The sequence below is a fragment of the Otolemur garnettii genome, unplaced genomic scaffold (genome assembly GCF_000181295.1).
Source record: "Otolemur garnettii isolate 467f Iridium unplaced genomic scaffold, OtoGar3 scaffold00017, whole genome shotgun sequence".
Lineage (NCBI taxonomy): Eukaryota > Metazoa > Chordata > Mammalia > Primates > Galagidae > Otolemur > Otolemur garnettii.
Window position 1 is genome coordinate 27,118,719 of NW_003852412.1, and position 25,330 is coordinate 27,144,048.

General features: G+C 38.0%; 1 protein-coding gene across 1 annotated transcript in view; it reads right to left on the minus strand.

Moving 5' to 3' along the window:
* The window catches only part of FAM172A (family with sequence similarity 172 member A), a 502,406-nt gene that overhangs the window by 161,780 nt on the left and 315,296 nt on the right, over nucleotides 1-25,330 (minus strand). The window contains exon 9 of the mRNA XM_003785978.3: nucleotides 2,324-2,440. Within this exon, the coding sequence (XP_003786026.1) occupies nucleotides 2,324-2,440 (117 nt within the window). The remainder of the gene's footprint in view (nucleotides 1-2,323; nucleotides 2,441-25,330) is intronic.

Sequence of the window (25,330 nt, forward strand, 5' to 3'; positions counted from 1 at the left end):
TGAATATAGTCCATGTGTTGTATGTTATTTGGGAGTGAGAGGATAACAGCAGTAATAGCTATAATTTACTGAACTTCTTTAAAATGCCGACAACCATGCTATTTCTTTACACATCTTATTTCCCAACCACTTCTGCAAAGTAGATATTATATTTTATATATGAGAAAATTGAATTTCAAAGAAATTATATAACGGGCCCAAGACTGCACAGTTAGGTAAGTGATTAAGCTGGGGTTCATTGTTGATAGGTCAGAATACAAAACTCTTCCCGCTGTTTCCTCAAAGCCTAGTTGAGGGAACTAAAAGAACTATCCAATAATTATGGCATTTTAGACTTCCATAAAAACTATGCTTGCAAAGAAATTAATGAAGGCCTTGATTAAATTATGGCACATTCAATTTTGACTATTTTAGTCAGTTACATGAAAACTGCACAGATTAATATGATTTCTGAAGGGGACACCTAATCCAGTTTTAGTTAAAAATGCTTAAAAAGTAAATCTTAATAAATTTCGTTACATTTGTCAGCCTTGAGTTAGACTTACATGAAAAACTTCCAATTAAAAAATGAGGAACAGAGAATTTTTTTTAGTTCAGACCAAATATCAATATTGGTTGTTTGTATGCGGGGAAAGAAGTTACTTTAACCTTACTACTCATGTAACACTAAAAGCTGTCTATGTCTATATTTGGGCAGCTAAATAGCATTAAAAAAAAAAGGCAAGAAATTAAAAACATTCCCTGTTAAAAAGTTTAGACCCTTGGAAAAGGCAATTAAGAATATAGTGACACTGTGAAGTTGAAAGTGGAAAGCAATGCAACCAAAAAACACCTTCATGTTAGAATAGATTTTTTAAAAATGCCGTTATGAGAACCAGAATAAATACTTTGGGTTTTTGCACAACAGAAGTACTTTTTACTAATGGACAAAAGTGATAGTGACAACAGATTGGTAATATTATTACACTACTATGGGATAATACAGATTAATTTTTCTGTGCACTCAAAACTATTTTTAAACATTAACTCTCTGGAGCCACCAGGGAGAAGACCGGGAAGACCAGCCAACTTACTTATCCTGGATGAATGGAAGCACATGACTCAACTAAACAACTGCCATGGCATGGAGTAGCTGGTGTCAACTGTTTATATTATCAAGAAGATAAATAAAAAGAAAATTTCAGCTAGATAGCCATAATAGGAATCCAAGAAATAATGGGCTGAAAGATTTTTTAAGAAAGGCCAGTATGGTGAATGAGTCCTTACTTGCTTTCAGGTTCACCAGCCCTTACTTAGCAAGTGTGAAAAGAAGCTTTCTTAGCCTGAAGCTGGACCAGCGCCAGAACCCCTCCCCGCCACCAATTTCTCTTAGCTCCTGGGTCTGGCATGGCACTCTTTCAGCTTTTCACTTCTCCCTCTACTAGTACCATGTTTCGCAAAAAATAAGCCCTAGCAGGATTTCTATGCATTTGTTAAATATAAGCCCTGCCTCTATAAGACGACCTAGTGATGGGTGTGGCTATGAAGCGTATCTGCATAGCCACGCCCTGCATTTCCGCCCAGGGCAGGAAGGAAGACTGGAATACCTTTTATCTGCCACAGCTCCTTTCTCCAAGCAGTTCGCACTTGCACGGGTGCACGTGTGGTAACCGCGTAGCAGGCATCCTAACGTGCACGTGTGAACCGCTAGGGGAAAGGAGTCTACGCATCACTAGCACCAGCCCCACCAACAAGGTCAGCTCCCCCTGTCAGGTTCCAGAAGAAGATGACTTAACTGTATTTGAATAAATGTAGATTGCTGTATTATACTTAATAAAAATAAGACATCCCCTGAAAATAAGCCCTAGTGTGTCTTCTTGAGAAAAAATAAATATAAGACAGTGTCTTATTTGGGGGGAAACACGGTAGTAGTGAGCCCATCTGACCACCTCTCCAGAGGAAAAAGACAAGACCAAGTGTACATTAAGTTCCCTTCCTGTAATTAAGCAGCACTATGCTAATAACTGGTGGAAAAATTAAACATCAGGGAATAAAGAATCTCCTAACGCCAAGACGTTCTTCAGCCAAAGCTTCCATTGCGTATCGTATGCCTACATAGTATTCTATAAAAAGACAAAAAGGCAGGGAAGGGGGCTTTCTAAAAGTGAGTTCCTTACAGGGTTTTCCATCATTATTTTAAGCATGTCTAGTTTTTCCTAGTTCCTGTCAACATTCCGCCTTTACACAGGGATTTTGAGAATGGGAGGTGATGTGAGTTGGTGGGGGCTCAAGATATAAAGGCTCACACCCATTCATCTCAGCACGGACTAAAACCAAGTCTCACCTCTCTCATCCACTCTCGAATCGTCTTGCCAGCTTCTTGATGCCACACGTTGTGAACGGAGTCTGTCAAGGCCACAGCAGTTACCTTACTTTTTACATCTGCTTCTCGTTGAATCATCTGTTTTAAAAAAGGAAAACAAAATATTGGCTGTAATTTTTTTCCTACTGGTGAAGTCATAGATAATAAGAGCATTATATTAAAAATAAAAAAGCAATATGTATCTCTGTTTCAAAGTTACTGTGTTCTACACTGAGTACATACTTATCCAGAGATGTGAGAAAACCTAATATTTCCTTTGTAAAGATAATACCACTTAAGTCTTAGAACTACGCAGCTCTATTATTTTCCATGTGGTTTGACAATTCAAGGATTAAAGGGATCACAGGGGAATCCCTGAGGGCTTCTTTTAGAAGTTTCTTCCACCATTTCCTAGTTCAGTGCTTCAGGGAAGTCAGTCCCTGGGTCACTGCCAGCCACTCAGGACTGACTTCCATGGCATCTCCGTAAAGAAAGGCGCCTGGCTTTGACTTTTCCAATTTAACTAGCCAGTGCTTCACTACAGCCTTGTAATTATTGGTGGGGTTTAAATGCCCAAAGATTCTTCTCATGGAAAACCTATCAATATAGTTTCGCTTTCTAATATATTTTTTATGTTGTCAAACTATTATGGTTTACTTTTTTCTAAACAATGTTATTTCTGTAAAATTAAATGGTTTCTTAAAAAAAAAAAAAAGAGTCTGTTGGCCAGAAGATACTGATGAATATCAGTGGTCTGCTAGATAAAGACATTGAAAAATAAAAGTTCTACCTCAAAAGAATCGAAAAGATTTAATCTCATAACACTAGTGACCCCAATTTGGCAGAGTAAACATAAGCAAGCAGAATAAAAAATTACAGTTAAGGGTTGTGCCTGTGGCTCAAAGGAGTAGGGCGCTGGCCCCATATACCAGAGGTGGTGGGTTCAAACCCAGCCCTGGCCAAAAACTGCCAAAAAAAAAATTACAGTTAAAATATAATAAATAGTAGCCTTGTATTTCATAGTAATGTTCTCTATTTCTTTGCATCAATGTCTTTTCTTCCTCTAAGAACTTCTATTGAAGAAAAAGAGCAATCTCTCTACCATTTGCTATTAATTTTTATAAATTGTCTGTCAAAAATATAATAGTGCACTCAGAAAAAAAAGGGAAAATTCTGAATGGCGATGAGAGCTCAGATAGAGGAAGAAGACTGTGAGCCAAGCTTATGATGCCAAGTGACCCTTGTTGGCATTCTGAGTTAAAAATGTTAAAAATTTCTTTAAACCCTGCAGATGGACATACCCTCTTCATGACCCTAATGGGAATCCATTTCTCTGCTAATGGTGCCTCAATAACATTTCCACACCTGAAATCTCTGTGCCTGAAGGTTTCTGCTCATACAATATAAAAATATTCAAAATCAATATTGACTACCAACATCATTATATTTCTGCAAAAATTTACCTTATAATAACAGTAACATTTTAAAAAGCATAAATAATACCTAATACTTCACATTAATTAGTAACTAGTATGCTATTTTCTTCTAGATTTTATGTTCCAAATAGATTCTTATTGGATCTCACTGGCGCTAGAATATAAAAATTCAAACCAACATTAGATAATATAAAACAAAATCCCACAATAGTGAATGCATCTGGCTTATGAAGAAATCATATATGCCCTCACTCGTTTTGTAAAAAGTACACTTTCAGAAATCTAGAGCAACTGTTGCTGAAGTTAAAAAACAAGAACATGCTTTTCTGGTATTCTAAGAATGTGTCTGCATTTTAAAATATATGACCTGGATTTTGTTGTGGCTGTTGTTAACGTATACAGGTTTATTTAAGACAGTGTCTGAAGACACTAAATCTCAGAGCCATTTGTGGAATGAGATAAAATTAAGCAATGAATAGGATGAGGAGTTAGTGTAAAGTTGAAAATCTGGGTATTAAAATTCTCCAAACTGGAAAAATCTCGAGTTGTTAGAGGGACTATAGATTGAAGAAACCTTCATTCTGTTTGTGCTCTGGCCGCCATCCCACATGATGGATGTGAGGATGCGTGACCTTTCTTCACATCACTCACATCACGGTGGAGTCCAGTGTGTGTTCCCTACACTGTTACAGTACTTTCTGGTTTAAAAATCACCTTCATATTTTGTCATTAAAGGTGCAGAATGGCCAAATTCCAGAAGATCTTAGTGAAGAGCTGTTAAATGAACCTAGTAACAAAGAATCTCAAACATCCGACTGCTGGGATTAGTAAAATTGTGAATGGGTGAACATCTGAGCAGTCTAATTTTTCAGACTCTTGACCTCCGTTTCAGCCTTTGGGCAGCCCAATGTGGCTGTCCTGGGACCGACCCCCCACTGCTAGGTCTGTCCAGAGCCTCTGCTTCTTGCATTTGATAGTCTGGTTCACAGCCCCCCTTTCTCTCCTTACTGTCCCCACTGTGAATGAGCACTGGTGAAAACTGCAGGTGAGCGGCAACGGTAGGGGTGGATGGAATTAGGGCTAGAGACAGAACTTAAAAGGGAGTACAGCTAAAGCTAGGAATGAGTGAATGCACGGCCGGACAGGAAAACACTGTCTTAGAATAGAAGACCATGATATTCTGGACAAAACCCCAGAAATCTGAAAGGCAGGAAGCAATATTTACCAAAGCCTTTCTATTCATCAATCTAAAGTGGAGGTGGTGGTACTTAATGTGTTTGGATCTAATGAAGTGAACACCTTGAAACTCCTTGCAAAATCATGTCCGTATTTGCATATGACTATTTTTCTGGGGAGAAGATTCTTAGCTTTCAGGAGATTCTCAAAGGGATTTTAGCCTGAAAATAGGAGAACACCCTGCAAGCTACACGTCTTCATGCATTCTGGAATGAACTACGAAGTACCTAGGAGGTGAGACCTTTCAACAATTACACTTCAGATCAACAAGGTGGGGGCAGCTTGTAGCCTCAAGGAACCTGTGGTTCTCAGGTTCCTAAGTTTGGCTCCTCAACTGAATCCAAATTTCACAGAACAAATCCCTTTATTAAGAGGTGGGACTGATAAAGGGATTTGTTCTGTAAAATTTGGATTCAGTCAAAGGGACACATTCAAAGATCCAGAAGGGTACACGTAGCTCCAAGGCCACAGGTTCCCCACCCTATTTGGAATGTATCAAGAGTTGGAAAAAGGTAGTAAAAAATTTTGACACCTCAAACATTACCATCCCGAAGTCCCATGGTTAAGTGGGCTACATGTGGTGAAGTTACAGCTCAAATATTATTTTCTTTGTGTGTATATAATATTTATTTACATCTGTACAGCAGTTGACAAATTTCTAAATGAATGCAAATTAATTCTCATTTTCAAATATTGAAATGTATGCCGAATGCATATTATTTTTCCATTGTGGATGAGGAAACTGAGACAGATTAAGAAACTGGTCAAAGGCCGCACAGAGTGAGACCACTGTGACCGAGCCCTGGAGACCTGCCATGTTCTTTTATCCGGATCACATGGGGTCCATTTTTCTATGATATTTAACACTCTTACAAAGTGAATTCATTTGATTCATTCTTTTCACATATACAGTATTTCATTCACTTGGACATTTCTTTAAAAATGTTTAAAAATGATCCAAATCTAGATCAGTAAGGAATGCTAAAATTCTAAAACTCAGGCCAAGATAGAAATCAGCCAGGAGCAAAACCCACAATCAACAGCACTTTAAAATCCTTACACTTCTAAAATAAATGTCTAGGAAAAGAGGTAAAATTAGATGTTTTATTAATCACGATGATTTCAGCATCAATACAAAATATTTGGTCCTGCCGTCTGATATTTTTGTTTCTTCATCTTAATTCCACCCATTTATCTACTCACAGACATTTCACCTTACCTTAAACATAATTCATCTCTTTTTTTCCTACACTGTATTGCATATTCCTAATCTGACAGAAGTTTAACTAGCCCAATAAACATGGAGCACAGTAGTCTAAAGAGATTAAAACATACATCATCTGCATGAAGGTGCAAATTCTTAACATTATCAATGGGGTTGAAATTGAGGAGGAAAACCTGATTATTACTTATTCTTCCAGAGTAAAATTTAACCAATTAAGTAACTGTGGCAAGATAGGTAAGTGTATCTGAGTGCCCGGGGACCTGGCAAGATGAGGACCAGAGGACTGGACTGTGGGGCCCAGAGGTGGTGTGAGCCGTCCTCTTCCCTCTGCGTGCATTGTGGCCCGTCCCCAGGGCGGCTGCTCTCTCCAGACGCCATGTGGACCTTTTCTGCCCCCCTGACTCACTTCACCACACTTGCCCCCAGGCCCTCACGTGATGTACTCCGACACTCTTTTCACAAATACCAGGCCAAATCCAAATGCTTCCTCGCATCCTAGAATTCCTCAATTTCCTGTTGTAGCTTTCCTCCGATTTCACTTCTTCCAGAACTCTACCATGAACTATTTTCCACAAAGGAAAACACAAAATCCTTTTTACTTCTACTAAATTAACTTAAAGTTTAATTTAAGTTAAACTGAATTAAGGCAGAGAGATGCCTTACTTTACTCTGAAGGCTGGGATGCCCTGCTGTGGAGTCTTTGGCGTATCTCTAGTCCAGGTCTTGAGTTTTGGGAATTACGAATCTAACCCAATTCAATTCTCTCACCCGAAAGGGAAGAGGAACTCTGAATTGGATTGGTTTCATCCTAACCTAAAATGGATTTCATTTTTCCACAGTTGTAGTCTGGCAGCCACAGCCCTCAGAATAATTCCTTCTTAGATTTTAAAGTTCAAAGGGACTCCTAAAAGAGGCCAGTATGAGTTGGGTGTAGGATTATATACATGCCCCGGCAGGCCCGTTTCGATATTTGTATATATCATATGTTTTAAACATGTTTTTGAGGGAAATGTTTTAAAGTCTTCCATCAGCAATAGCCATTACCTTCTTTATAAATTATGACATTTGTTACGCACATATATTGTGAGGGCCACAGCATGTGAATTACTTGTACAGGAAAGAGTACTCTGAAAAGAAAATCAAACAATGCGTATTTCCTTCAGATGTGACTCTACTGTACACTCAGAAACCCAAGATCATCACTACTGTGTGAGCATGAATGAAGCGGTGCTCTGGTTAATAGCACAGTTGAGGTTTGAGATGCCTTTTTAAGAAAATATGTGTGTATATAAATAGATTAGCTCTCTCTAGAGCTCCCTGAATTAAAATTTCAGATTAAGTTGTTTCAAAGGTTTGCAAAGTATAAAAAGCTGGTGCCTTCCCACCTTTGCTATGCAGACGCTAACTGCGCTCCGAGCTTCTACTTGAGGGTAGTCTTTCTGTGGTTTGATATAAGATTCCAGCACAAGCCTCTGCTGTCACTTTACATCACTGCCTGCATGCTTCCTATGGAAGGGTGCTCCAGCCTGTGCCACTGGCCACCTGCGTACATATGTCCTGTACCAAGAAGATTCCTCTGCCAGCACTGGGTTTGGAAGAAATCTTTTCTGTTTATGTCAAAGACTACTTATTGTTGTTCCGGAAGATTCTTTTGGACACATCTATCTCCATAGCACACTACTCACAGAACAAACACCATCTTTGTGGTAATACTAAAACCCTGGTTCTCTCAGCCAAGGCACTAGTACCTCTAGTCATTAAATGAAATACACACACTTTGGTAAATAAAATGGGAAGACAAATTTGGACTAGCATGGTATTTGACTCTCAAACTACTCACAGTTCACGTACCTCATCTTCACTCATTATTTCTATTTTGAAGGTAGAAGTTTTTAGGTAAGCATTCTTTGTAAGTTAAGTACAAGAGTTAAATTCAAGGACTCTGGAGTCAGATTCTGTGCGTTCAAATCCCTGCTCTGCCAACTGTAGTAACGCTACTTTGAATAAATTATTTCAATTTTTTCTGTGCCTCAATTTTATCATGAGAATGTCACGGGAGATGATAAATAGACTAAAGTCACAGGGTTACTGTAATTATTAAGTGAATGAAATGTAAAGCAATTAGGAGAAGTCCTGGTGTAGAGTACACAATTATAATAGGTGATCCCATAAAAATAAGCAATGTAAAATGCTACATACATGTAAGCTAGTAAACTAGTTTTCTAAATGGGTGAAGAGTCACTCGTTTAGAAGAAGCCTAACAGAAGCTAAGTTTACAAGTGCATTTAATGACAAATATTATTTTTAAGAAGGCACAGACCCACAAAGAAAAAATTTATGAAAGGTTACTTTTTCCTTTGATTATTTAGTACAACATTTCTATAACTGTGAGGCTGACAAGAGCTGATTATTGTGTCTGTTTACAATCTTGTAATCAGCATAGCAGACTAGTCATAGCCCCTGCATTGTTGAAGCAAGACTGTGCCAGGTCCACTTTGCTCCCCGCCAGGGAACCCTTTCAGAACGACTTGCGCTGGCACCAGAGCAGGGGGCCGTGGCCTAGCGGTGCCAAGCTGAGGGAAAGGGGTCTCGTCCCTTTGCCACTTTGTTTTCTACACAGAGGGAGTGTATCTGACTATGTATTTAAAAGATAATCACAGAGCTACAGAGTGTGTCCAGAGGAAGGCAGTATAGTGTTGTAGTTACAAGCACGCACAGGCTTCAGAATTAGATACACTTAGATTTCTATTTTAGTTAATCATCGTAAGACCACAAAGGTGGGAATGACAGCAGTGGTCATCTCCCAGAGTTGCTGAGACATAAATGCAGCATGTCTTAACATTCCCCTGATTGCTAGAATGTCCTCTTCCTTTGGACATGGTATCTACGTGCTCATCAGTGACTTTTGCATTCACACTGACAAGGCAGCAATTTTGAAGAGTCACGCAACCATCACACTCATCTCTGCTCCTACCTCCTTGATTCTGTAAAGTCACTGGACTTGATTAAATATTTTCAAAGAAAATAACTTGGTATAAATAGGGTGACTATATATGTCAGTTTGCCCAGGGCAGTCCTGGCTTCTGACAGGTAAACTGGCATAATTACTAACAAAGTTCCCATCACTATTCAGTATTCTGTTTTGGAAGGTTAATAATTTGGTCACTTTATGTAAAACAGATGTTAAATGTTATTCTAGCAAATGGGTGAATCTTATAAATTTTCATTCTGCCTAGTGCTTAGCAATTTAAACGTATACCCAAACGTATCTAGTTGTCACTATAAAAATAACTGCAGGGAATTCCAAAAGTCACCATACATAGGGAAAATGGGAAATTGTACCTAAAGTTTCCTTTATTTAAAAAATATTCATTACAAAATTTTATAAAGAGGTGGCCAACATGTAAAGAATATTTTGTAAAGTGTTTTGTAAAATTTTATAATGTGTATTTTATAAATAAAGGTACATTTAGGTACAATTTCCCATTCTCCTTTATTTTAGGGACAACTTTTGGGACACCCTATATATAGGAAAACACACAAGGAATATTTCCAAAGGTTTTTAAGTTCACAACACACAGGCTCTGTACCGCCCTGGGCCCTCCCGGGACAGGCTGTCTCACACCCTGGTTAGGTAAACACGGCCAGCTGGATCTCCACTGTAGCAACAGGATAAGACAACATTCTCTTTTCCTGTGCTTTGAAGCCCCAGATTCAATTCTCTCAACCTTTGTCTAATTCCAGGAAGGAAAAGACTCTCCACAGGCAAGAACACCAAGGGATAGGGCATGTAAACTGAAACTTCTTGGGTCACATGCATTTATGAAGATAAGTCTCCAGCCACCAGACAGGGAATGGCAAACTATCATTTATTATTGCAGGCAGCCAGAAGAGAGCAGCAATAACTTCCTTTTCCTTTCCTGCTTAGACCATGCTGCCACGTGCAGACTCCCTCAACAACAAAAAAGCATGTGTAAGATAGGTTTAAGAGAAAAAGAAAAGGAAAAAAAAAATTAAGTGACTGACAGCCTAGAAGTTGAGAAAGAAGACAAGTACTTTATAAAAACATGTGATGCCTGTGGGGGAGGGGAGGCAGCGACAGACAGCTCAGAAACTACTCTAGGAATCAAGAAAACAGCCAGTACCTACTACACAAGAGACAAGTTAATGTAAGGAGAAAATAAAAGGAGTCACTCATATCTTAAGAAAAATAGTATAAGAAATCATCACGTTGACTTATTGATTACAAAGTTACTTTATGTAATAGGAGGGTAAGGCAAAATTTAAAACACATGACTTTAAAATTACAATGAGTACACAATCCATAACAAGTATACACATTATAAAAGTCTAGGTCAGAACCAAACACTGTCAACTCCAAAACTAAGGCAGGCTGAATAAAGGAGACACAAATGACAACACTGTTTCAGATGTAAAAACGAGGAAATTTACTGAAACTTATAAATGGACTGTAGACCAAGAAATGTTTCTGACACAAATAAGTAGCAAGCACGTTCACAATGCCCAGTTCAAAAATCACTTATGAGCCTTTATTAATTGGCACAGTCTAGAAATATTTAGGTCTAAATGTATAAATACTCAAGAGTCATCAAACATTGAATGGCTTAAACACTTCTGGCAAAAAATTTCAGTAGGTTCATGAGGGGCAGAGATACAGCTGGAAGAGAGTTAAAGGATAGCATTTTCTTCTGGTCTGGGAAAAAGAAAAGTAAGGGGATGAGATTTCCCTGCAAAGGCACGTGGTCAGTAACCACGGTGAGGACGGAGGAGGAGGAGGAGGATGTGCTACTTCACAAATTTCTTTTAAAAACCTTTACGTTAAATTTCCGCATATGTTTCATAGATTTGAACTTTTACTAAATTTCACAAAATTACAAATCAATGGTATTTTTATAAAAAATTCAGGTTCCAATTACTTATACTGTTTTCAATATACTTTAAAGCCTGTGAACTCTGTCACCCACCACACCCAGGGAAAGCAGCGTTCTAACTGATCCACCATTCTGGGGAGTAGATCATAACTATAAAGTTGAAGAAGGCAACTCAAAATTTAAGAAAGCAGGTTCAGATATCTTTTGTAGAGATCATTAATATTCTGAGTGTTTAGATATAGATTATTTCATTAGCTAGAACAATTGCTATTTAAGTAGATTGGTAATGGAGGGATTATACATTGATGGCTTGCCCAAATTCACATAAGTGGCACAAGTAGACCTTTTAACTGTAAATTCATGGCTATTTGTACATAACATCCTACGTTTTCCTTTCTGAAATACTTGCGATACTGGTAATGATGCGTTCACTGTCCCTCTTTCTCACTGAAATGTAGGCTCCATGAGGGCAGGAACGTGTTTGTTAATATCACATTCCCATGCTCTACACGATGCCTGGTACTTAACAGGTGCTCACAAATTCTGTGAGCAATGAATGGAGGTGCTATTTACAGAAATGGAATAGATCAAGGATGGCAGGGGATGGATAGAAAGCTAGAGAGATATCTGGTTTGGTGTATTTAGAAACAGCTTACACAGGCCGGGAGTGGTGGCTCAGGCCTATAGGCCTAGCACTCTGGGGATCTGAGGCAGGTCTCAAGCCTGAGCAAGAGTGAGACCCTGTCTCTACTAAAAATAGAAAATTTAGCCTGGCGTTGTGGTGGGTGCCTATAGTCCTAGTTACTCAGGAAGCGGAGGCGTGAGGACTGCTTGAGCCCAGGAATTTGAGGTTAGGGTAAGCTATGATAATACAATGGTGCTCTACCCAGAGTGGCAGTGAGACTCCAAAAATAAAATAAATAGCTTACCTCACAAGTTGGAATAGTGTTTAGCATGTAGGATGTTTATAAATAAGTGTCCTTAGAATCAAAATTTGAGGAAATGAGAAGGAATGGGGGGTCAGGCCTGGACAGAAAGAGAAGTGAAGGTGAGGGGCAGGCCCATTTACACCCCCGCTCAATCCCAGGGGAGCTCTGGACCTACAATGGGCTCAGCTGGTTTAGCCTTTAAGCTCCTCCATGGGCTCCAGAGAGACTGAGAGGCAACTTACCCTGGGCTCACAGCCGACTATGCGCTGAGTACCCCAGGTGCGGTGCCTCCACCAGGCGCCGAGTACCCCAGGTGCGGTGCCTCCACGAGGCGCCGAGTACCCCAGGTGCGGTGCCTCCACGAGGCGCCGAGTACCCCAGGTGCGGTGCCTCCACGAGGCGCCGAGTACCCCACGTGCGGTGCCTCCACCAGGCGCCGAGTACCCCACGTGCGGTGCCTCCACGAGGCGCCGAGTACCCCACGTGCGGTGCCTCCACGAGGCGCCGAGTACCCCAGGTGCGGTGCCTCCACGAGGCGCCGAGTACCCCAGGTGCGGTGCCTCGCCCATAGCAAGTGTAGCTGAGGAGTGCGTTGAGCGTCCACCACAGCCTAACTGGAGTGACAGCGTCCACCCACTGTCCACTCAAATGTAACTGTCCTTCCCACCTGCCCTGCACTCCATCATCTCAGGCATGTACTCAAGATCACATTATTATTTAACTCACTCATAGCTCAGAGATTAAGTAGATTTCTCCCAGATTTTAGACCTCTCATAATCTGACACCCTATTATCCCACTAAATTTTACATTACCCCCCAACTAAAGATCGTAAAGAGAAAAAGTTTAAAGAATGAGCAGTCAGCTTTCAGAAGACTGTTAAGAAGCAAAAAGAAACCAAAACCACAAATTTCAGAAACTGTCCTATAAATCCACTGGGAAATGAGGTAATTTTCTGAATTTCAAGTGAAATGTGGATGCCGGATAAAGCAAGGTATACTTGTTATTTCAAACCTGCACGCATCCAAGTACAAAGTAACCCAAACCTCAAATACTGCGTGCAGTCATCGCAACTCAGTATCGGCCATGATGTGTGCTGGCCCCCGACGGCGCTGAGGGGGAAGGAGGGCGGCTGGACAGAACGGTTTCACCATAAAAGTAGGAGCCAGCCTTTCAAATCTCAGCTTTCATCCCTTATGATATGGAGATAATAAAGAGTGTGTTGTATAAATTTAAGGACTAAAAACACTAAACATTTAAATGGTTTTCTTTTCCAGATCTTAGTTGCAAACACTAAACATTTAAATGGTTTTCTTTTCCAGATCTTAGTTGCACTATTTCTAAGTTTTTACCTCTAGAAATTTAGGTTAATTCTCATTCTACCACATTTCTTCAGTGTGGGCTCAGGCTTATGCAGCTTTAATGGTGAACCACTGATGTGGTCTGGGTTTGGGGCGGTGGGGGGGTGGGGGGGTGGTGGGGGGGGTGGGGGTGGCCTTCTTGACAAGCTCAATCAAAACCACCTAAATGTTCCAAAAACAGGATGTGTTAATTGTGGATTATTACAGTTGCCAGGCACTAGGAGAGGTTGATACCCATTTTTAGATGGGAAAATGACATCATTATAATAAGTCTAAGTCACAGGCTTTCTACATGGTTTGAAAACATTTAATCAAGGATCTCCACATGGCTCTCCCACCTAGGAACTTAACACTACATACCTGGAACTTCTGTTCCTACTTTAGCATTCAAGTGGATACTGTTGTAAAAAGAGATTTCTATTCAGCCAACTACTTATTATGATTATTTACTTTTCTTTTAAATTTAGAGGGTACAATTGTTTTTTGTTACATGGATATCTTGTGTAATACTGAAGTCAGGGTTTAGTGTGCCCATTGCCACAACAGTGGTCACTGTGCCTGACCAGGGAAGTGCTCACCCCACATCCTGCTCACTCTACCCACTTCTTGGTTTCCAAGTCCTTCACACCTCTTTGTATCCAAAATGTTCTGCTCATTTAGCTCCTGGATATTAAGACTATTTATCTTAAATGCACACTCCACTGACCATATAGGATAATTCTTTAAGTTGAGGTTTTAAAGTCTGGTTTGGATTATGTGTTATAAACGTTTTTCTCAATAAATGACATTTCACATTTCTGAAAAAATAACAAAAGTCTACAGAAATAAATGGTTTGAGATAAGTTTATTTAAGGTAGGATTTGGGGGACTGTATTAACTGAACAAAACCATATAAACATTGGGTGGGAGAAAAGATGAGACTGGATGGAATAGCTATTCTCATCTGTGTCTACAGCTGCATCCTCCTCTCACAGAGAACACAGATACACACTCCATGCAGTATGACCACCTCTGAGTTCATGTACTGAGACCCGTAAACAGGGACTACACACCAAGTGTCCTCTGTCAATATCTACCCTAATGGGAAACACTGGAGTAGCACTTGAGATCACAAGCAGGAAGAGGGGGACCCTGAAGCCCATCATTTAGACATCTGATGACAGCTCTGATGCACGCGTGCAATGAAAATTTACACCCAGGAAGGTTTATGTGTGATGGAAGGAGAATTATTCTCTAAGAGATTTTTTTTAAAATTCCATTTTCCTTCATGTGTTCATTCTTTAGCACTTTTTAGGAGGACATTCCACCAGTTGAGTCAATGATTTAGGGTTCCTAAATCCATTATCATTAAATACTACATCAGTTTTATTAGTATAAAATAATTCAAACAGCAAGAAATCTAAAATAAATATACTTAGGCAACACAGAAGAGAATGATTAATACGCATTAGTATTTATCATATTAGGAAGTAGAATTTTTGTTACATCACACCTTTTGTTAAGTATCCAATTTAGCCAATGTGAAGTACTACAAAATGGCAAAGAGGTAAAAAAAGAGTGAGTAGTTTACTAATTTAGAAAGTCAATTATATGTCACTGTTTCATATGCGGTTAATCACTTCACTTACATTTTCAGAATTTTAAAGTACTACATGAAAGGTAGCAGACTGACAGTGCTGTAGACTCCAATTCTTACACTATTTTACTGAGTGTTAATAATGTAACAGGCAATATAGAAAAGAGAATTACACACAGGGTTTATCCCAGGGGATTAGAAGTAAAATGGACATGGCGCAAAAATGGGAGAACAAAAGAAGTATTTTCAGAAAAATTTTATTGAAGACGTACAGTACAAGTGGTAAACTGCTAGACAGTTTCTATATTGTACATCTGGGCACATATGTATGAAAGAATGGCAGTTAAATATCAACAGAGTATCAGTGTGTCTGAAGGGAAGAGCGCGAGTGGCATTTGAGAGGCATCAGAAGGAGTCTACAGAGAAAGAGAACAGCAGTGAGGAGAGCCGCTTATCAGAACCAGAAGCCTAACAAAAGGAGGTACACCACAGCCACAGCAGGAGAGAGACTACACGGAGGAATGAGGCCGGATGTGGAGTTTCCAGAGTTCTGATTTCTCACCCTCTTTCACAAGAACCACCCTGCCACTCCTTACTGTGGGTGTCACGATGAGATGTACCATACTACTTTCTGTCACTGAGTCGTCAGGAAAAGCAAGGCTTCCCTAAGTCTGTCTCTTCCCACACAACCATTAGCACATTCAGTGATCTATTAGTCCTCCCCTTTTCTCCTCAAAAAAAGGGGACAATAAACCCATTGTGGAATTTTCCAGTAATTGAATCAAATGTTTCTAGAAGGTAATTTGATGCTGCCACTTTTTGTTATTTATTTATTCATTTATTTATTTGATGCCACTTCTTGTTCAGTGGGTGGGTTGGACCTCACAGCCTTAAAATTGATGTTCTAGTAGTCATAACTGCAATGCAGTAAACTTATAAATATCACGTTTTACTGAAACCAATGTAAACATTAATAAAGACACGGCTCCAACGCTGTAACAGCGCATGGAAGAAATGCAGGAAAGTTGTCAGAAACATTAGAAATTATCCAAACTGCTTTTTGTACAGATGAGAAAATAGGTGACATGACTTAGATGTCACTTCTCCTGTGACGGAGGCTAACACCAGTATCAGACTCTAAGTCCCACAACTGGTCACACCTCGCCTGGTCACAGTGCACTGCACTGCCTGAGGGCACACGGGCCACACTCTCCATGACCAGGTGTCCCGGGGGCCAGCTTCCTCCTGATACCACAGGCTCCAAAGTGACTTACTGCTATGAAAGTTTTCACTTGACAGGCCACCACGGCGGTTTGTACACATCAACTGCTTTAATTCTGTGGACTGGATGGCTGTTGTTTGTTCTTTTTCTGATCAATTTGGCAGGTCAAGTCAAACTGGTTTCTTCAAGTAGACACTGCCTCACTATGGAAATGAATGTGCAAACATTCATCTTTGTCAGAAATAATGTCAAATTATTCAAATTTCTTGGTGAATTACAGAAAATATCCCAGCTGATGAACATCTCAGTCATATGCTTTTTAGAGAACACTTATGGTTCTGAAAAGATAACATTACAATGAGCTTTCCCATTCTAAAGCAAAGATGTCTGGATAGAGGATGGGTTCTGGTATTCAAGATAGTAATTTATTTTAATCATAAAATTCCAAACATCCAGAACTATTAAGTATGAAAACATATCTCTTTGGATAGTGCTGTCATTGCCCCCCGCCCTTCTTGTCATGGTTTTTCACGACCCTCAAGAAGCCGTCCATCTCTAAGACCCTTCCTGGCAATGTCCACCTTTTTGCATGGACACACTGCAGCCTTTACATCAACACTGCTTCTCTGGCTTGAGGTAATAAACGATTAGCTGTAGCTCAGTGGGGTGATGTTCATGTTAGTCTTTGCTGTACTATACCTAGTCAATGTCTCAAAAATTAATGCAAGTATATCAGGATCTGAAATTAACTTTTTATAGCCAAAAGCAACATCCTGCTATGAGGAGAAAAACCTATTATAAATGGCTGGCATCTGATTGCTCTTAGATGGTTAGTACCAGGAAAATAACTTTTCAAATTATAAAATGTTGAATATAACAAAAGCTGCCCCATATTGATTAATCAGTGTTTTGTTTGTGAACTGATAAGGTCTAACTAGGTGATGCCTATTCTCAGTAAATAACAGGTCCATTACTAAAGATCAAAGACAACCTAAATTGGCTAATGCTCTTATGATATTACATGGAAATAATTAGGAAAAAAGCACCTGCAGGAAAAACACAGGTAACATTTCTCTCTGACCAGTTTATAGTCACTGGTGTTATATTTCAAAGTAGATGGTATTCAATAAGCACTATCAAGAAATCACTTCAGAAAATTAGAGAAGAAAAAATTAACCCAGGATAATGCACATATCCGCTTCTCTTTGTAATTTTTTAGATAATTTCTCACTAAAGTACCCATTTAGTGGAAATTGATTTGGTGTGCTGTGAAGGGATTTTAAAAATGCTATTTAAAGCCGCCCAGGTGTTTGTGCTCAGATACTTAACTGATGTCAAGACCAAGCTTGACTATTCCAGCATCTTTTTTGTCTCTTTCTGGCTAGGATGTAAAACATGCCACAAAACCCTGAAAATTTGAGAGAATATTTCATTCTAAATACTCATGTTAAAAATCAGTATCATTAATAAAAATGGGGCATGACTTCGTGGCATATTTCCACGATATTTAGAAGATATACCTATATCTCTAGAAGAAGAATATAAAATCTTGCTAGTCCTGTTGTGCATCTGATTAATTAGGAGAACAGGATAAAATAGTTTTCTATATTCTGCAGTTTACTGCCTGCTATGAACGTTGGGGACGGAGGGGGGGGGAAGAGAATTTTATTTTAAAAGCACATATTAAACTAACACAAAAATATTAACATTCTTAGAGATCATAGGTGATGCCTCAGTTTGGAACATGAGTATTTGGTTTTAGAATGAACATTAAGATTCTAAGAAATGAATAGAACAAATCTTTACATTTTACAGATCTCAAACTATAATTGTCAACTGAAAATGTTTAGTTAATTATGCTGTTGCTTCATATTTAACTAGTGGCCACTGTTCTAATCTATAAATATAGTTAGGAATGACTGCATGTCCATTTTTCTTTACTAATTTTTAAGAAATCAGCTGAAAGAGAGAATTAAAATACAGTTCTTAAAATAGTTTTAAAAGGCTTCAAGTCACTTTTGAACTAGGTACCTGTGAAAAAATACAAATAGAATGACTGAAAGAAATTCACGTCAGCAAAAAGACAGAGATTCCTGCTGTTGGTGCTGTTCATTCTTACCCTTTGCTCATCTTTCTTTTGACCTTTATCCAAATGAATCACACTAACTCTTGAATGCTTTCTCTCACTTGGTTTCTAAAGCTGTTCATCACACTTGCTGGCTAGAAGCACAGCTGGCAAGGGATCTAAACCTCATCACTGGGCAAACTCGCCCTTCTGGTTTTGCCAAGAATGACATTTCCAATGGGAAAAAAGTTACTGTATAGGACACTGTATACTCTATCTGTGAGAACCAATACCTCTCACCCCTTTTGTCAGCATTACATACAGACATTAGAAATAAAACCAGAATAACAAAGAATCAAACAACCTAGAGTAATCTAAATTCAACTGTTAATTAAAGTGAGAGCACAGAAATCATCTGAGCAATTTTACTCATTTCCTGAAGATGCAACTGAGGATGAACAGCGCCCCCTAGTGTCAATAACCACCGACAGTAAATGTGGCAGCAAAGTTGCTACTGTTACGTGAACTAAATTATTAGAAATATATGTAAGAAATTACAAATTAATCATTTAAATTTCAGCTTTTACATGAATATAAAGGCACACTGCATCATTTGCTTAATATTGCTTTGCTCAGGAATGTCGCATGAGGGCATGCACAGACACACAGCACACACATAAATGTACCATACACAGAACTGACATGGCCAAGATGTCTTTAATGTTCCAGGCAGCTCAGAAAAAAAAGTTCCAGCCAGCACAGCAGGCCATGCATGAAGCGGGTGTCACAGCCCTGCAGAATCATTCACTGTACAGACATCTAACAGGAACTGCTGAACACACCACACAGGCAGCTCGGCCTGCACCGGTACGCCTGACGCGGAAGGTTGCAAACCTACCCAAAATTGTAATTAAATCTGAAAAGGGTGTTTAAACATTTTTGTTGTTGTTGTTGTTGCTAACGGGTTAGCGTAGTGAGCATATGTAAGAGACTAATTTTGAAAATGTACTTTTCCTGTAGATATTTTGAATATTGGATCTTAAATCTTAAGTTGAAATAAATAAAATATGCATCTCTCTTTGGCAGAAAATGCTACACAAAATTCAAATATTAAAAATATTACATATTTTTATGGAATTTAAATTGGGACATATTTTCTCTGATACATCAAATATATGAGAAAACTTAAAAGTTATTTTTTAAAGACAATGAGGTAGAGAGTCACACATGGGATGAAACTGTAGAGATAGGTTCCCTCCCAATCTGTGAAATACTAAGTCACTTATTTTTGATAGCATTTTCTGTCGTTGAACTCATAAACAGAGACAAAAAAGAAAATGAAATGAAAAAGGAAACATCCACACAAATAAGATAATAAACAAAAGAAAATAGAAAAAAGCCAGGAGGACTAGATATGTATGTCTAAAAGAAACTACCAATAAAAAACAAATTAATAAGAAAAACTACCATTTTAATTTTATTTACATAAAAAGTACAAGGCAAAAAAGCACAAGGCTATTTAAACTTTCATTTATATAGGAATCCACTTGTGAATTATTTTGCCACATAAACCAATAACGCATATAATGCTAGTTTTGCTTTTTAAAATGCAAGAGACATAATTAGACCTTTAAGAAAAGATTCCTATGTGTGTTTAAGCAGCTCATCTTTAAAACAACAAAGATGCAAACATCATAGTTTAGCAGGGACAAACATAAGGTCCAGTATAACATTCAAGAGTAGTTAAGTACTTAGGCCCTTTACAATAACTTCTGACTAGAACAGAAGCTGAAACTTCAACTATTTATATAAAAGAAAATGTCCTAAAATGCTTACTATTGAGTCTATCTAGCAGTTTTAACTTTGTCATGACTATTAAAATCTTAGGTAAGTAAAGAACAACTGTAAAAAATCCTTTTTACTTGTAATAGTATTTAGGTACATTCAAAAGATAATAAATGAGGAAAGACACATTTATATTATAGTAACACATATTTTGTTGCATGAAAAATTATGAGTTACTTCTCATAAAAATCTCCACAGGAAATGGAATTTTATCCTGCATGGATCTGCTTAGATAGGTAACAGCAAAAAGTCTAAGCTGGGTGCTTGTCCCAGGGGAATGAGACCTTGTTTTTCCTTGGTGGATACTTGTGTAACATGCTGTTGTAGTTGGCACTAAACATCAAGTGATTTCCTGCAGCTCTTCACCAGGTAAAAATGTTACACATAGGAAGTAGTTATGTTCTTTTGTTTTCATGGAGGTTACAGTTTTTACCTTTAATCCAACTACTGTTTTTCTGAGGATTATTTGCTATTAACACAGGGTCATAAAATAATGTGACTTTCTAAACCTACCCCAAAACTCACCCATAAGAATTCCCAAAGGACCCAAGAAAAAGAGAGGAATACATTCTAAAAGCTAAGCTGGAGCACCATTAAGAAAAGCTTCCATTTGTGGAGATGAAAATTAAGAATTTTTTATACTTAACGGCAAACTCTTCTTTATGTATTGATTTGGGGATATACAAATAAATGCCCATGGCCAGGTTTTTCTTGTTGCAGAAACAAGGAAGGCAAGGAGGGCCTTGTCTGTTGCATGAAAAAGACGCTTGAGTATGAAGGCCGCAGGGCTAGGCGCACACACAGCTGAAAAGAAACAGTGACTCAGGGCTACTCTCATTCCTACCATGTTAAAAGAAACAGAAAAGGTCTGTAACCCACACACTACATTATTAGCAGTACCAGGTCCACGATTACATTTGACTCCTCTCTGTAACATCTCAGATAAAAGAGTTTGGAAATGTATGTATACAGACACGACACAAAGATAAATTTTAAAATGTGAGCTTTTGGCTTTAACTTCCTAAAGTTTACATTTAAAATGTTCAAATACAAGAACTCTTGTAAAATGCTTGGAGGCAGAAAAAGAATATAACAGAGAAATAACTTCAAAGGAAGGTATTTCCTTAACATATGTATATCCATCCAAGGGCTTAACCAGCAAACATCTCTGTGAGCATGGGATACTTGTCAAGATTATTCAGTAAGAGTTTTCATACAATTAGGCAATCATACATATGTTCCAAATAAATGAGCATAATAATTTTTTTTTTTTTTTTTTGAGACCAAGTCTCACTATATTGCCCTGGGTAGAGCGATGTGGCATCACAGCTCACAGAAACCTCAAACTCCTGAGCTCAAATGATTCTCTTGCCTCAGCCTCCCAAGTAGCTGGGACTAGAGGCATCCACCACAATACCTGGCTATTTTTTCTCTGCTGTTGTTGCAGTTGTCATTGTTGTTTGGCAGGTCCGGGCTGGGTTCGAACCTGCCAGCCCCAGTGTATGTGGCTGATGACCTAACCACTGAGCTACAGGTACTGAGCCTGAGCGTAATAAATTTTTAATCAACAACTCTTACTATACAAGAACATTTTCTTCAAGATGATAAAAATGTGCTATAGTTTCTGGAATGATTCAATATTATTAAAAGTTAAAAATAACAAATAGAGATAAAACAAACAAATCCTCATATTATTCTTCAGCCACTCATTTTAAATGTCATTGAGAGCTGCTCATATTTGGCAAGAGGGTTTTAGTGCTTACTTATTAACCAATAGAGAGTGTTCACTTCTATTATCTTGGGGCAGGGAATGAGGAAGGGTAGGAGAAAGGCAATGAATTATTATTTTATTCAGAAATCATATAATTTTAGTTTATCTGTTCATTCAAAACAGTAGCACTTTTGCCTAAAATGGTGTATTATTTTTTACTAATCTTGTTATATTTAATTTTTTTATTATCTTGAAAAATTTGCAACTTTTACATACACTGTAAGTTAAAAGTCAAAGTTACAATTAAAACCTGAGTTCTAAGCAACAAGAGATATATAACAATACCATACAGAGTGACAAGAAACTTAAGAAGCACATTCTGGATAGTGAGATGCAAATGTTCCTTCATTACTCAAACAAAGACAGACTTTGAGATTTTATGAAGGGGTACGTTTTTGTACACAACTAATACGAACAACTTTACTACATAGTTACTGTGGTGTTATTACAGATGCTCAGATTCAAATACGTTACACCAGAAACATGGTAACCTCTAGAAATCACCAATCTAAATATATGATGATGCCTTGTCAAAGGAAAATAATGAAAACAGGGCTGAAATCATTGCATTCTTCCATGATTTAAAAACTACTATTCCTATATTTGAAAATCCATTAGCTTAAAAGCTTTTTGGCAATTCCTTGCTTCTTCATTAGATATGTGAAAAAGCAACGGATTTCACTGGACAAGTTTTTATTGGCTATTTCACTATCTTCGTGTTTCACAGCACCTCACAGCAAACCCCCGTTTCCCCAGAAATGTTTTACAAAGAGCCTGACCACCATGAACTTACTCCAGACTCAGACCCCATATTCCTGCACGGGGGAGTCTGGAGAAGTCTCTGCTCTGAGGTCCTGAGTATTAACCTGAGCACAGTAATAAAAAGAGCAGGCATTACATTGTATTCTGATCATTACGCAGAAGCCAAGTCCCTTTATTTTCTATAAATTACTGGAATACAATTCTCCAGTTTGGATCCGTAAGAGAAGCTCATTATGTGATATACATTTGGGGAAAAGAAATACAGCAATTCTGACGAAATACGGTGAAAAGCCCAGCCAGCTCAAGGGCTCCTCTGCCTGTCTGTGCTCACGGTCAGCTGTGTTTGGTCTCATTCAGGGCTCTGAGGACTTTTCAGGAGATTCCTGTTGTATCACACACTTGTTGGTTGTATGCAGTAAACGGTTCATCCACATAGCTAAGAAAAAGCACTTTCCAGCATCTGAATTAGCTTGTTTGATCATAGGTTGCTGAGAAATATATAGACTCTTCTGACTTCTGAGGTCAAAGAGCTCTCCTCCACTCATGAGATTATTTTATATCTAGCAGAAGCTTAAGATATAGACTCACTCAGATATGTAAATTTAACCACCAGAGACAAGTAAATTATGCAAGATGATGTACATTCCATTTTAGCTGGAAAAAAGTATAAACACTATACGATTCCAGTGCAGAGAGCTATCCTTGCACCAAGTAGAGATGTACCCAACAAAAGTTGCAATGTAATATCTGTGTTTGTACAAAGTGGATGCAGTTTTGAAGAGCTGTTTTAAATACTTGAAGGGGTTTTCTATTTTAATACCTTTATATGCCTTTTTCATTGGTGTTTTTATATTTTTTCTCCCAAACTACCAAACTTACATTAGATCTTCAGGAAATATCTACATCACTATTTTATGAATAATTTATTCATATTTTTATGACTTACATATAATAATCATTAATGGTTTTAGAAATTCTACTTAAGCTCAATCACACAGAAATCTAATTTTTCATTGTAAAGTCATATTTCCTAATATATGTTATTTACATTATAGTAATTCCATTTATAAACACTGGCTGGATACATTTCATTTAACTCACATATTATAGATTATATAGCGATATGCCTTACTATATAGCTGTATTTTGCTATTACTTTTCCCGGACACCCTGAAACCACAAATCCCATTATTTAACAACTCGATGTGGTTATTGTCTTTGTATAACAAACATTTAAATTCATTCCAGGTTTATTTTTAAAGTATGGGTTTTAGAGCTTCTGAAGTAAACAAAAGAAATATGATCTCTAAAATTTAGTATCAAATTTTACAAAACAGCATTATTAAAGTAAAGATAGATTTCTAAGGCATATGATACATTAAATGATGCCAGAGACACCACTGAGTGAAATTGCTGATTCTAAGTTTTTTTGTTACATTTAATTTCTATACTTTAACAATATTCAGTAATAGTGACCTATATAATGAAAATAAAATAGCATATACAAAAATGTCTTGATTTGTAGTATTTCTAAATATGCTTTTGAAAAACATTAAGGAATTTTGGTAGCAGAGTTTTATTACCAAATGTACAATAATCAAATTCAGCCATGACACGTTTCAAAATTTTTGTCAAAAGTGACCTTCTACTAAATTCACATAGGCTTTGATGAGACAGTAATCTGGTCTGGAGGAGGACACCGCCCTGCTTCTTGACAGAACCCCACATTTGTCTCCCAGTTCCTCACTCAACACCGTAGCAAACAGGTTGGAGACAATGGGCATTTTCTTGATAATTTGCTGTGTAGGCAAATATGTTCTTTGGCAGACAATATAAATGTTGATTTAAGGACCAGCCAATAAAGAGTGCTAAACTGCAAAACATTCACTGTTCAATTTCTCACAGATTTCGAGGAAGACAGTTCTTAATCTCACTGTCACCAAATAACACTATTTACTATTATAAAAGTCAAGATATGCAATCTATATTACCTGTGTTTGGTATACAGCTGCTAGTTAATCATTTCCATATTTGACGAGTTTATAGTATTCACATTGACATTGCTAATGACGATGGATAGCACCAGGCAAACATCTGGACCCACGCTTCATACTGATCAAACTCCTCATTTTCTTAAACACTTAAAAGCAACGCATGTCCCACTGAAACTAAGGAATCTATCAAGTTAGCAAAGACAAGTGGTAACTGACTGCAAACACCAGTAAAATTTAGTTTATGAGTAGGTTTAAGAGATCATGTTTAAAGAAAATAGTTTCAAGCTGGAAGCAAGATACACCATTTTAAAAACAAAAATAGCACAGGAAAAATGGTGTATACTCTGGCAATTTCATTTAATGTTGCTTTTTCAAATATAATCTAGTCTACAGAGCACTCAAACTGCAGAAACATCCACATTAGGCGGAAAAAAAGCAATATTTATCCTTGCAAAAAGGGCCTATACTCAAAGGAACAATTGAATAAAACTGAGATATCTGCAGTAAAGTTTTACCTTTTCCCAAAAATGTCTGAGATGGACTCAGTGTAACACTGTCTTCCAAGAAAAGACAAAGTGATCAATGCAAGAACACATCAGGCTGCCTTGGACAGGCCAATCAATGCAAGAAAGAACCTTGCCCAGGGCCTTATGCAAATAGAAGCACGTCCTGCATCC